At 37.5% G+C, this 12,613-nt stretch overlaps 1 protein-coding gene across 2 annotated transcripts in view; it reads right to left on the bottom strand.

Moving 5' to 3' along the window:
- Window positions 1-284: 284 nt before the first annotated feature.
- Window positions 285-12,613, bottom strand: part of DHX35 (DEAH-box helicase 35) — a 32,813-nt gene continuing 20,484 nt past the window's right edge. Inside the window, exons 15-22 of one of the 2 annotated variants that reach the window (XM_049816563.1) lie at window positions 10,962-11,057; window positions 10,478-10,572; window positions 9,783-9,860; window positions 8,497-8,626; window positions 7,728-7,809; window positions 7,109-7,180; window positions 4,588-4,726; window positions 285-2,080 (exon numbers count right to left, since the gene is read on the bottom strand). In XM_049816563.1, the coding sequence (XP_049672520.1) occupies window positions 2,036-2,080; window positions 4,588-4,726; window positions 7,109-7,180; window positions 7,728-7,809; window positions 8,497-8,626; window positions 9,783-9,860; window positions 10,478-10,572; window positions 10,962-11,057 (737 nt within the window). In that variant the 3' untranslated portion in view covers window positions 285-2,035. The remainder of the gene's footprint in view (window positions 2,081-4,587; window positions 4,727-7,108; window positions 7,181-7,727; window positions 7,810-8,496; window positions 8,627-9,782; window positions 9,861-10,477; window positions 10,573-10,961; window positions 11,058-12,613) is intronic. The other variant, XM_049816565.1, reaches the window with a different exon arrangement.

The following is a 12,613-nucleotide window of genomic DNA, read 5'->3' as shown; positions in this document are numbered from 1 at the left end:
TACGATTGCTTGCAGCACATTACAAAGCTTGTACATCCCTGGGTTCTGCACTCAGCAGGAGTCACAATCATTCCAAGAGAAAAATTTGCAGCTGTACAGCCAGGTAAAACAACATCTGGAGAAGAAAGTTCTCCAGAACCACCCAAAATTCTCAGAACTGGCAAATGAAGCGGCCATCCACTGACAGCCCGTCACAATTCAGACCACCACAGTGCAACCACCCAGTACATTGGGAAATCACCCACTACTCAGGCTGAAGTGATGCATTCTCAAGCTTCCTTGATTCAATGGTTTTATTTTTCTTAAGAATACTTCCAGAGGACAGAGAGACACAGACATTTTACTAGTCTTCATATTCAGTTCTTTCTCCAATCCTTTAAGAGAAAAAAACCTGCAAATTGAGTCTTTTTAGTAAGTGACAACACTGCTCTCAGCTCTGGCTAGGAGACAGTCCCTGCCCCAAAGAGCTCCCATTCTAAGAGAGAGAGTAATACAAAGGTGAGGTTCACAGGGAAAACAACAAGGAAGGTGACACGGTTTGTCATGCTGCTGGTGCCATACATGGAGACTGGTACATCTTTTTGTGCTGGCAGTCAGTACATAGACACTGAATAGACCACACATTGCACATGACAGAACATGTTCTCTCTGCAGGTGTTTGGAAGGGAGAAGATAAAGAAGCTCTCAAGAAAGTTTTCAAGGCAGTCCTGTGACGAGGAAGGCATTTCTTCTAAGTAGAAATTTTTGCCTATTTACATCCTTTTTTTTTTTTTTTTTTAAAGAAAATAAAATTATAGTTAACATGCCAAAACCACATTCATCAAATCAGTTGCCTTACAAAAATAAAATTTTCAAACAATGTGTTTCTAAAATAAATATCAATAGGGAGGGATGGAAAAAATAAATACATGTATCCAAGCTATCTTGTTAAAACACAAAAAGGTACAGTTCCTTACTGAAAAGTAGCCATGGAGTCCCAATTAAAGCAGCAACAGTTCAGAGCATCCTTCTCTTCAGTAACACATGAAGAAGAGTCCCAACCAGCAAAGAACAGATTCTTAATAAAAGAAATATATAGAGCTGTGTTCCTTATAGAAAAGTACAGAACATTTTCTTCTTTGCTGAACAACAGAGGCTAAAAAACAGTGTTCCATGATATACCCCTGCTGAAATTTTCTGGTATTTCCAAGCAGTGAGACATTAACATCTTTTCCCTTGTTATGAAAAAAAAAAAACCAACAAAAAACACCAAAAGCCCCATCTGTGAATTTGATTGTTTGTGAACATAAGTGTATAGTCCCCTGATTGAGAAAAAAATTAATCCTTCTTAAAAATACTGAGCTACTTTTCCTCCCTCTCCCCAAACAGCAACTCTCCCATACAGAAACAGACATCTTAATACAATGCTGCCTACGGAAGGACTGTTACAGCATAGGGACCAGGGGCAGCTCGACCTCAGGCAGGAGACTTTTACTGCTTGAAAGTAAAAGCTGCACTTTTAGCTGCACCAGTATGGGATGGTCCAACATGAAATCAGTGTTTCCATGGCAGCCCCTTGCATTTCAAGGGCTAGTTCATTGCCCTGAGCTCCTGCTGTCAGGAGTCAGTCTCAGTTTGGCCGGTAGTAGTCACAGTGCTCTAGGTAATAGGAGGCAGGGTACCCTATTCCCCACTCTCATAAGGCAGCCGTACCACTCCAGGAAATCAGTTTCCTTCTTGAAGGTTTCATTTTTTTGTGGTCCTGTATGTCCTCTTACTTTTTAAATTTTTTTTCTACCTATTTAAAAGGAGCAACATGCTCAGATTAACAACAGTGGTCAAGTAGGCAAAGAATAAAATGTCCACAATGCAAGCTCTACATAGGTTTACAATGTACTGGTCATGCATAAACCCCTACAGATCCTGGCAGGCATTTAAACATTGAAGTTGATGTAAGATCAAATTGCTAATGAACTGACTGCTGAATGGACTGTAGCCAGCTTGAAATCACTGGTAGGTTCTGCATCTGATGTCACAAGACTTAAGTCATGTCAAATCAGTGGTCATCTACTTTAGCCCTTTTTGCTTTCAAGGAAAGATGCTGCAAGAAAAGAAAAGAAAAATTGCTTAGAATATACACAATCAGAAAAATGTTCAACTAGAAAGCTTTCAGTCTTTAATCCCCAATTTAAGAAATTCTTATACAAATATCAAAGACCACCCCTCCCAAGCTCTGCTTGTTACCAATATAGCTAAAATAAACGTAAGAAATCAAAAAAACATATGTACCCCAAAGTGGTATTCTGGCTTGGTATAAAATATTATCTTCTAGTACTTCTGTATTAACTGCAAGCATAGGAACAATTTTCCACTGGAAGCAAGTTGCCAGCATGTAAAAACACACAGAGATGGACATGTGCTCCCAACAACACATATGTATAAACACTAGGACTATGTACAGGAAGTACAAGATTTTAACTAATGTGTTAACACTGCAGCTGTAGTTGCATTGGACCTTTGAACCTCTATGGTCTTAAAGAAAAAGGTCTACAAAAATGTGGAACGAAAACATGAAGTCCTGCAAAACTTGGAATGAGACATAATTGACTGAGACCATGATCAAGATGTAGAAGAAAAATCTTTTCACACAGAATGCTATTCAGTTATAATTTGTTTTTAACTTGATACAGGAATAAAAATTCTCATATTTCAGGAATCACTTATTAACACAAAGATGTATCCTTCAGTAGAAAACGGGTCTGAATGCCTATAAATTAGCATAAATTTGTGTGTCTTACAATGGCTTCCTTATTCAAAATTTAAACATATAATTCAAAGCTTTACACAACAGGAATATTTCTAATTTTTAAACATTTTATAGACACCCAAGCCTTTTGGCTGATAAGGATAACTGCCCAAACTGGAAAAGAATTTTCCTCAAAACCAGCACTATCCTCCAGAGCTTCCATTTATTTTAGGATTAAAGCAATGCTTAGGTCATGTGGCAAACTGAGTTCATCTCTATCAAATCAAAAGGATAGCAATGGTAAAAATTAGGTTCCAATGTAATTTCATAGCATATCTAGAACAGTAGTAGTACTACCTTGAAAAACATGTTCTCTCAGTCAGGTAAGTAGTACTATTCAAGACAAGCCTTCTTCACTTACAAAAAGCAACTCAAGTTTTGCCTGAACAAGTCATTGAGTCACATTCGCCAACACCACCTACCTAAAGGAAAACCTCATCCCAAAACTGAGCCTGTGGAGAGGTCATATCATAATGGGATGTTGTGTTATGTATGGGATATTACAGCATGTAAATTTGTGAGTCAAAAGGACTAATTATTCCAGGAGCAGATTTGATACAACTGGAACAGTGGCTCATCTGCTTCTTACACCATGCTTGCAGAATATCTAACAGCAGCTAAAGACTCAGGGGTCTACCCTGCAGGAGTCATTACTGCCTTTGGCAAATGCATTATAGAAAAAAAAGGCAAAAAATATTCAGCTACTTATTAAGTGCATTTATAGGTGGTAAGTGTCTGGATAACTGAGATGAATTTTCCAAACTCAATATTAAAAAAACAACCCTCTCAAGTCAATTACATGGACAGATGCCAATGCTGCTGTATACTGTAACCACAGAGGTATGTCCTAAGGTGCTCCATGCACCACAGTGTTTTTCTTTTTTCCAAAAACCCCAGGAAGTGAAAGAAAACAAACATCAGATTCTCAGAAAAGTCAAATAGTGTAGCAGATGTATAAATCAGAAACAGCTATTTTTGCAACATGGCTGCTCATATGCACAGATCTCTTGCTTTGCATAGGTCTGATACACAAGTGCATTTTTTTCACTCAGTATTTTGGAAATACTTCACTAATTTAGAACATAAAGCTCAGTAGTTATTAATCTCCCATGGGAAATTCACTTGCAAGATCAATTTGGCAATCTTGCTTGTACAGTATTTACATGCAATGTGGTATCAACAGCTCCAGCATAACTAACATTTAGATAATACCAATCCAGTCCTCAGAATGACCAGTGAAAAAGTCTAGATTGATGGATTCACATGGGACAGAGTTGAGAAAGGATAGTGACAATTGTTAAAAGATACTTGTAAAGAAAACATATGTATATCACACACAACAGGATTTGCAATAAAGGTTTGCACAAATAGCAGCTGTTCTTTGCCATTTCAAGTTTGAACAGATCAGAGCTGATTTTTTTTGCAGTAAAGATAATTAATGCTCAGGATTTGCACAAACATTTGCAAAGCATGCAAAAACTCCTCAAATTATTGTACAAAGTATGGCTGCTGCCTAGCTATAGTGCTGCTCAGAGAAGTGCTACCAAGTACCTATATTCAAGTGTAAAATAGCTGAAGGCTTCATTTACCAGTGATAGGCTATTTTGTAACTTTGAGATCATGTCTGTGGGCTAGATAATAGGGAAAAAGCTTTCACGCATCAATTTATTATCCTCTTTCTTGATATTAAAACCACTACAATGAACAAAACAAAATTCATTTTTGTACCATTAAATAGGCAACAACAAAACATAAACACTTAAAAAGTTCAGATACAAGAGCTGCTAGTGCAGCAATGGTACCGTTTGGGCTTTATGCCGATTCCGTACCGTTCCTTGCTGATAAAAATGAGGTGCCAGTTCCAAGAGCCAAGCAGATTCAACGGCAGTCACATCTCTCATATAATATTTAGCAGTCTGTATGACTTCATTGTAGACTACCCTAGGAAAAAGAAAAAAAAAGTGTTTGCTATAAAGCAACGAGGGAGAGAGATGATTAACAGCATATTTAGACAGTTTCACATACATGCTGCCAGAGGTAGTATTTACAGAGTGACAAGAGTCTTTAAGTTATAATACAGCCTCTTACACCTCTTTGCTTCTGGTTGTTCAGAGTACTCCACATTAAGACAACCATTAGACTGCCATTAAAAACACCTTCACATACTACCAGGACGTATGAATGCAAGGTATAAAAGAAAGAATATTTCTTATAATGGGGCCAAAGGTGACTCATAACAGATGCTTTGGAAGCGAGAATAGTAGTTACTCTGTAATATCATGAGGAAGGATGTCAAAAGCAGCAAAACCCTGGACCCATAACAAGTAGGGCACAAATCACAGCATGACTATCCCTGGTACCTGTCTGCCAACAAGCAAGATAAGGATTAGAGAAAGAAATCAGCTTTAACTACTGCCAGAACATCTCCTGGTAAAAGATGTAGAAGCAGATAGCCATGTGGACTCAACCCCTGCTGCCAGCATGAACAGGTTGCCAGCATGGGCAACCTATTTCTAAAGTTACCCTTCAATAAGGAAAGTCATTTTTACCAAGTAAGCGCAAACCCACACACTGAAGGGTTAGTCACCAAAACTGTAAGTCATTAGCTGCCTTCTATACACAGTAGAGCTGCAAACCCACAAGGTTTGTGGTCTCTCATTAATTGGTATTTTGCTCTCAAAAGCAAATAGTAGAGAGTCCAAAATTCTCTTCTTTGCCAAACACAGCCCAAGACTTACCAATACAGCTAAAGAGAAATCTGAGGAAAACAAACAAGAATGAGAACACATTTTATATACATCTGTAACAGACAGAGAATTGAAGCTCTTGGTATAGGATGGGTGCCAAGGCAGCAGTAGCACTGAAGCTAGGGTTGCTGAGTAAGTTAAAGCCCTGTCTTACAGGTTGCCATGAGCCAGCAGCATCTTTAGGCTGGTGGTGGCGGCAATACCACGTGGCCTTGGAAGACAGGTCTGCGCCTGGTCTGTAACACAGGGGTCCAAAAATAGATTTAAGCCCAGAATCAGTATTCCCAAAAACTCCAGCAATACTGCTGCCACCAACAGCAAAGAGGCTGTGAAGCAAAGAGCAGTCTTAAGGTTTTGCCAGTTAAGACTTCCAGCTAGCTGTCTACAGTTCTGCTTTTCTATATGTCTGGAAGTGCCCAAGGCTAGGATGGAAATTCCACGCTGAGGGCTCATCAACTAAAAGTTGAGCCCTGGAGGACATGTATGCTGGAACAAAGAATTCTTCCAGTACTCTCCTACCACCAGACTTTCTTTCCAGATTAATTTCTTCTCAATTTATTCTTCTTACTGTCTGTTACTTTCCCATAACCTAACTTTTTTCAGTACATTACCTACTGTAAGCCAGAAAATTTCAGAAGTATATCTGCAAACTATTCTTCTTATTATTTCAAACAAACTGTGTTTTATTTTTAATAGCAGTGACAGGATATTAAATACTGGCAAACCAGCAGCAAATCAGGCTGGTTTCAGTGGCAAAAATTACTTTAGCTACACTCTGCTCAACTCAGCCCTGAAGAATTGGTACAGTTAAAAACAAGTGAGCTGGACTCATTTTTATTTTGTGAGCCAATGTAATTGATGGCTAAGTTCCAATCAGTTACACTTCTGCAAACCCTGCACAACAGGTGTAGGAGCCCAAATTCAAAGATAACAGATGACACTGGTCAAGTCTCAGCAACAGGCAAAGAAGGACAAGAGTCCAAATACTTCAGGTTGATCATGCTGACCTAGTAGCTAGAAACACACTTCTAATTGTTATCAAAGCATCTCTGACACACAAATGGAATATCCCAGCTAACACAAAAGTACAACCACTTCTTTCCTCAATCTGCTAGACAGCCATAACTTCTCTCAAAGGTTTTGCATCATGCATTAGACATATATGCCCTCTCCTAGCAAGCCATTTGCAATTACTGTAGCACCTATTTGACAGAACATTTACTTAATAGGCTTAATAAAAGTAAATTAATCCTAGTTCTATCTAGGTACAGAGATCACTCGGAGAGCAATTTGCAGTGCAAAATATGGTGCCTATTAAAAAAAAAAGGGTCACCTGACTCTGCTTACCAACTTCTGCAGGTTTTTTTTGACAGTTAAACATCACTCTATTTCCATGGTTTATTTGGGTACTGCCTACAAAAAGATGCAAAGGAAATACCAATGGAATTCTCTCTGTGGGAACCATGATCTTCATATCTAATCCTCCACTGATGGAGAAAAGTCATTCATGAAAATGTCTGGATGCTGAAAATACCTTGTAAAGATCACGAAGCAAGTGAAATCAAATTTAACTTACCAGCGTGGAGGTTTCTCTGCATACAACACTGAAGTGGGGTGGATATGAAGTTCATGGTCATCACGGATAGTCCTTGAAAGCAAGATACTAATTCAGACTGTGCATCTGTTTATTGCTTAACATTTGGTTCCTTTCATCCCCAGTAAGAATGTTTAATAAAAGGCAACAATAAGAGAGCTGGAGCAAATTAAAAACATTTGCATTTAATGAACAGGTTTTCAGATTAAACCAGGCTTAAATCTTGGCCAAAGGATAACTTAAAGTCCTAAAAGAGTTCTATCTACATTAAATAAAAAAGTAGTGTTTCATGCTCTTATTCAGTGCACTGAGAGTGCTACAACAGAGACACTGTACTTGCTTGTATTAACACAAGCTAATTACAATTAGTAACAGCTTCCCACTATCAATAACTCTAATTGTTTATATTTGCCAAAGAGAAGAGATAAAACACTGAAGCAGTTTGAAGATACAAACCTTCAAATATTTAATAAATCAAACCCTACATGTTTCTTATGGCAGGTGTCTAGAGAAGCAGCTGTTTGTTGATTATACTTAGATGTATCCAGTCAAAGGAGCTTTTAAACTAAGCAACAGCTGTAATGAAGCTATATATATTTACCTGTAAGCTCCGGTAGAGTGGAATTTAGCTGCATTAGCAAAAAATCCAGAAACTATGCATCTCAAAACAGGATCTGGATCACCTGAAGAAGAGAATTTTTATGTAAAATGAGTCAATGGAATGGCAAAAATCCCCAAAACACCACTTAATCATCTCAACTTTTCACACTGCATCAGGCTTTGAAAGGAAAGGCTTGAAGGCAGACAAACCCTGCAATCTCTTTTGACTTCAATTTCACAGCAAATCAAAATTACTACATAAAAAAAACTACTGTTGCCACTGGTGTCTTCATGAAGATAGCTTCACAGTCCTTAAGGAAACCTTGTGTGACAGCACTGAAGTCTGATTTTTCAAAGCAGTTGAGTGCTGAGAAGTAGTCATGGCATCCATGCACGCACAGAACAGCTGGAAATCAGATCCCAATGAATGGACATCATTTTGAACATACTAGAAAAATAGCTTTTTGAAAAGTCAAAAATAGGTCACCTCCTTCTCTCTTATGACTCTTTTGGTAAGTCTGTCCATTCAATATATAATCAATAGTGATAATCTCTTGCTGGAAAACTTAACTAATCAAGATTGGACTAAATGTTAATTGTAATGCTCATCTGCAGTCATTTTTAGGAAAAAAAACCCTGGTTTTAATTAACATTATTTTTAGGCCAGGGACAAAATACTCAAAGGTTACAAGAAAAGCAGGAAGCAGACTGACAATTTGGAGACTTCCTTCAATATGTATTGGACAACAGGTTAAAAAAAAATATTTCACCTTCACTGGACTTCTTTGGCACTTTAAAGCGGACAAGAAGCTTTTTCAGCTGCTCTCTTACAACAGAAGCTCTAACAAGCCCTTTGTAGTTCAGAAAGTGTTCTTGACACCACTGAGAGCTCTTGCTGTGCTGTACAGTGAGAAGAATAGAAAAAGTTACAAAATACCACCAGCAAAACAAAACCCAATCTCTTGGATCACATAGCCTTGTTCTGTTTTTCTTCAATCTCCTACAACATATTTATTGTGGTTTTCCCTGAAAATTACCTGTTTATATCGCAACTAATAAGGGTACATAACACCAGTATCTAAAAAATATGTTTCAAACAACAACTAAATAGCAGCAGAACAAATGCCATGGGGTATTTTCATACAGATGTGCTTCATTTCTTCATGTGGTGAAAGAGAATAGCATCAGTCATTCCATTCACGCACAAAAGCATCATATGATAAACTAGTCTGTTTTCAATCTCAAAATGTAAACAACCTTTTCTGTACACTGTTTTCACTGATCTTCTCTATGCAAAGAACTGTTTCTCCAGAAGCCAGCACTTACTCCAAGAGCTTCTGCATTTGGCTGTTTCTAAGAGAATTAGGCAGATATAAAAGCTAAACAGCAAAATTTCAGTTCGTGCCTGACTGATTGCTTTGGGGTTGGGGAGAAGGAAGTAATCTTTTAAACACTGCTTCAACTCAACACTGTTGCAAATACATTATTATAGAAGTGCTTCATACCAGCAAAATATACTTCTCCTAAATAGGTATAGCACTTCAAAACTGTTAAGTAAAACCTAAGCTTACAGAGAAGCATTAAGATTGGTGCTAAACCTTAGAGTGGTAAATACATAAGTTCACTGAAAAAGAGGATATGATGATCAACGTGGCAATTTTTCAAAAAAAGACTGCTAGATTTAGATGCAGTTTATAATCAGTAAAACTCTGATACCTCTATAGAAAAGATGGGAGAATATGAATTTAATTTGGAATTTGATACCTGTTTTTCCTAAGCCATTTAAAAAATCCCAGTCTCCTTGAAAATACAGTTGTCTACCCATAAGACTTTTGTGCTGTGCCCAAACCAAATTCTTTCTATTGCCTGTTCAGAAGAACTACAGAAGGTCTGTGGCAAAATATGACCAGAATATCTTTTAAAGCATAATTATCACTTAATAGACTTGGTAAGTCCTCAGCTTTGAGGATGCTATATCCAGAACTTTCAGAATCAGAACTGAGGATCGCAAGTGTTTCCCATTCCTGCAAATCCACATACACTTGAACTGACTTACTTTGACAAAGGCTTCATAAACATTAAGCATAGTGAGATGATCACCTTCTTCCACAGCAAACTTTCGGTGTTGCCTGGTCTGGAGAAGAAGAAATACATTTTTATGGGCAGACTGATTTTTGCAAAAATCATGTCAAATACACTCAGTTCCCATCATCTCTGTATTTCCTGGTGACTATTAAAATTCTTACCGTATAGGGTAGTTTTTCTAGGCAACAGCAATATTTTACTAGCCCACCTATATTCAGAAGCATTTCTAAAACTGAAATTAGAAAAATGAACTGAAAATGAACCCCCAAAATCCAAGGGAGGGATGCATTAAAATTAGGCCTCTGCTACCTATTAAGAATTTGCTACATGCTAATACTTTCTTTTTTTGTTCCTCTTGAAAGGAAGTGGTGTTTTGGGAGGTTTGGGGTTTTTGGCAAGCCCTTACGCTGACCAATATTGGTTTATAACCTTTCATGATTCTTGTCCTCAGAAGGAGGCTTTTAATACTAGTAAATGACTCCAAGGTTCCCACTGTTATTCAGTTTCTTCTTTTACCTATAACCAACAGGTAAAGTTCAAAACCTTGCTTCATTTTCATACAAACTTGCAGTCTGTAATGGGTATCAATAAAATACTTGGCAGAAATCCAGAAATGTGGAACTAACAAAAAGAAAATGAGACACAAGTAAGTAAGTTCAGACTTACAGCCTGAGCTTTTTGATTTGGAGGGATCACAAAAATGTTTTGAATCTGCATCATGGCAGCAATTGTCAGAATCTCCTGGGAGCAGCCAAAATTTCCTGAGGAGTAAGTGGAGAAATTCAGTAAAGGAAATCTTCCTTCATTCAACTTAGCCCAATATAGAATAAAAAGTAAAAGAAGCAGAATATATTTTTACAGTATATAAAACCAAAATACCTAAACTCCTGGATTTTTTTAACAGTGAATGTTTTTAATGGAAAACTTAAGACAAATGTGTTAGACCTATTAGTGTGTTAAATGTATTAGACATACTATTATTAGAGAGGTCCACCAGTTTAACCAATTCTTTTCACTAAACAACATGCCAAGATGAAGCATACAGTTTGTTTCAAGTTTAGCAAATGTAATTGTAGTGTAGTATTAGACAAGAAGCAGTGTCCTCTACTCATCACAAGACTATGAAGAAAATCTGTTTTTTTCCTCCTACCTGATTCCAGAAGCATCTTTGCAAACATAGGATTCAAAGGAAACTCTGCTATTCTCATTCCAAGAGGCTCTGTTAAACGGCAATGCATATCCAAACCTGCAGCATATTAATAAATGTAGCTGTGATACAGGCAAAAGAGCACAAAAATTCTTCTTTAAGAATTTAATGTGTACTAAAGAGCAGAATTACGAGCTAAAATACAGCCAATGCACCTAATAGTTGCTGAATGTATATTAAACTAAGCTTAAAGAAACTCCTCAATATCCATTTACTCTCCCATGGGTCACCAGGGGTTTTTTTATTTGGTTGGTTGGTTTTTCAAACATACTTGAACAGACAAGTTTCTTCATTTTGACCAAGTTCCATTGCTATTGCCAACAATTTAGAAAACCTGCAGTCAAAGTCAATGTAATGGCCAGAGTGCCTATTAGATGTGAGACTTATGCATCTCCTTTTTAAGTATTTAGCAACATCTTGTTCATGGGGACAGGAAGCAGGAGGAGTCCTGATGAGAATTAAAAAAGGGCATAATTATGGAACAGGCATAACTGTAGAAACAGGAAGCACTGTGGGTAGGGGATGGAGGGTAGAGTGGGCGGTAGGGTGCTATTTTTCTGAGTCACATCTGCTTAGGTCACGGAGAAAAATAATTTAACTTTAATATAATCTAAACTAGAGCTGTACAGCTGGTGAAGATTCTCTACAGGTTAGTCTGCCTCATACATCAATAACTAAACTGTCAGCCATGTTCCAACACTAACCTTTTTACTTGAGATGGTACAGGAGGTAGGCATGACAGCTTGCTTTTAGATTCCCAGTTATCACTGAGCAACCCTGCACATTTACCATTTTAGTTGTATGGCTTCCTACAGTCAAACATCTGCAGTAAGGTTTACCCATGCAAACCATTGGGTCATATTCTAATCCAGAGTACTATGCTGAAATTTCAGGCAATGATTTAAATGGAAAAGCATTTTCTTTGCAAGAGGACATGGGAAAGATAATGAAAAAAAAATTACAGACACAGGACACAATAACAAGGAAAGAGCTCACTAAGAAAGGCAGCAAAGAGTGAAAATTGAAAGAGAAAAGAAAACTGCAAGTAAGCCAAGTTGTGTGAGGTACAACAAGGAGGCAGAGCGCAAGAGAAAAGCTACACAAGAAGGGACTAACAAGAGCCCAATAATAGAACTTTGGGGCACTGTAGATTGCATAAATAACCACAGCAGAGTGGTCTGTGGAAACACAACTGTGGCCCATGCGTTATATAAACATATTATTTGTCAAACTCTGTGGTGACAACAAACCACAGTTGTACTTCAGCTATGGTTCACAGAGAAAAGCAAAACCACAAATCAAGTCAAGGAATGAGATCTATAATATGCTGATCTTGTCAGCATATCTGAAACCACAGATACCTCTATCAAGTGTTTACTTTCCTTTATTATTTGATATGCTATCATCTCACTTATTATGACAATGTAGTAATTCACTCACCACACCCCTACACTGTTAACAAAACCTAATAGGTATTTCACATAATGTCACAATATTTTACTCAGAAACAGGTATGAAAGACAGCTTATGTGAAAAGATGAAGTAATATATTTAAACACATAGTCACAGAAACTGCAAAAGTACGATAGCTTTTA

This window comes from Accipiter gentilis, chromosome 14 (genome assembly GCF_929443795.1).
Source record: "Accipiter gentilis chromosome 14, bAccGen1.1, whole genome shotgun sequence".
Taxonomy (NCBI): domain Eukaryota; kingdom Metazoa; phylum Chordata; class Aves; order Accipitriformes; family Accipitridae; genus Astur; species Astur gentilis.
Note: the sequence above shows the minus strand (reverse complement) of the source record. Positions and strands in the feature narration are given on the sequence as shown.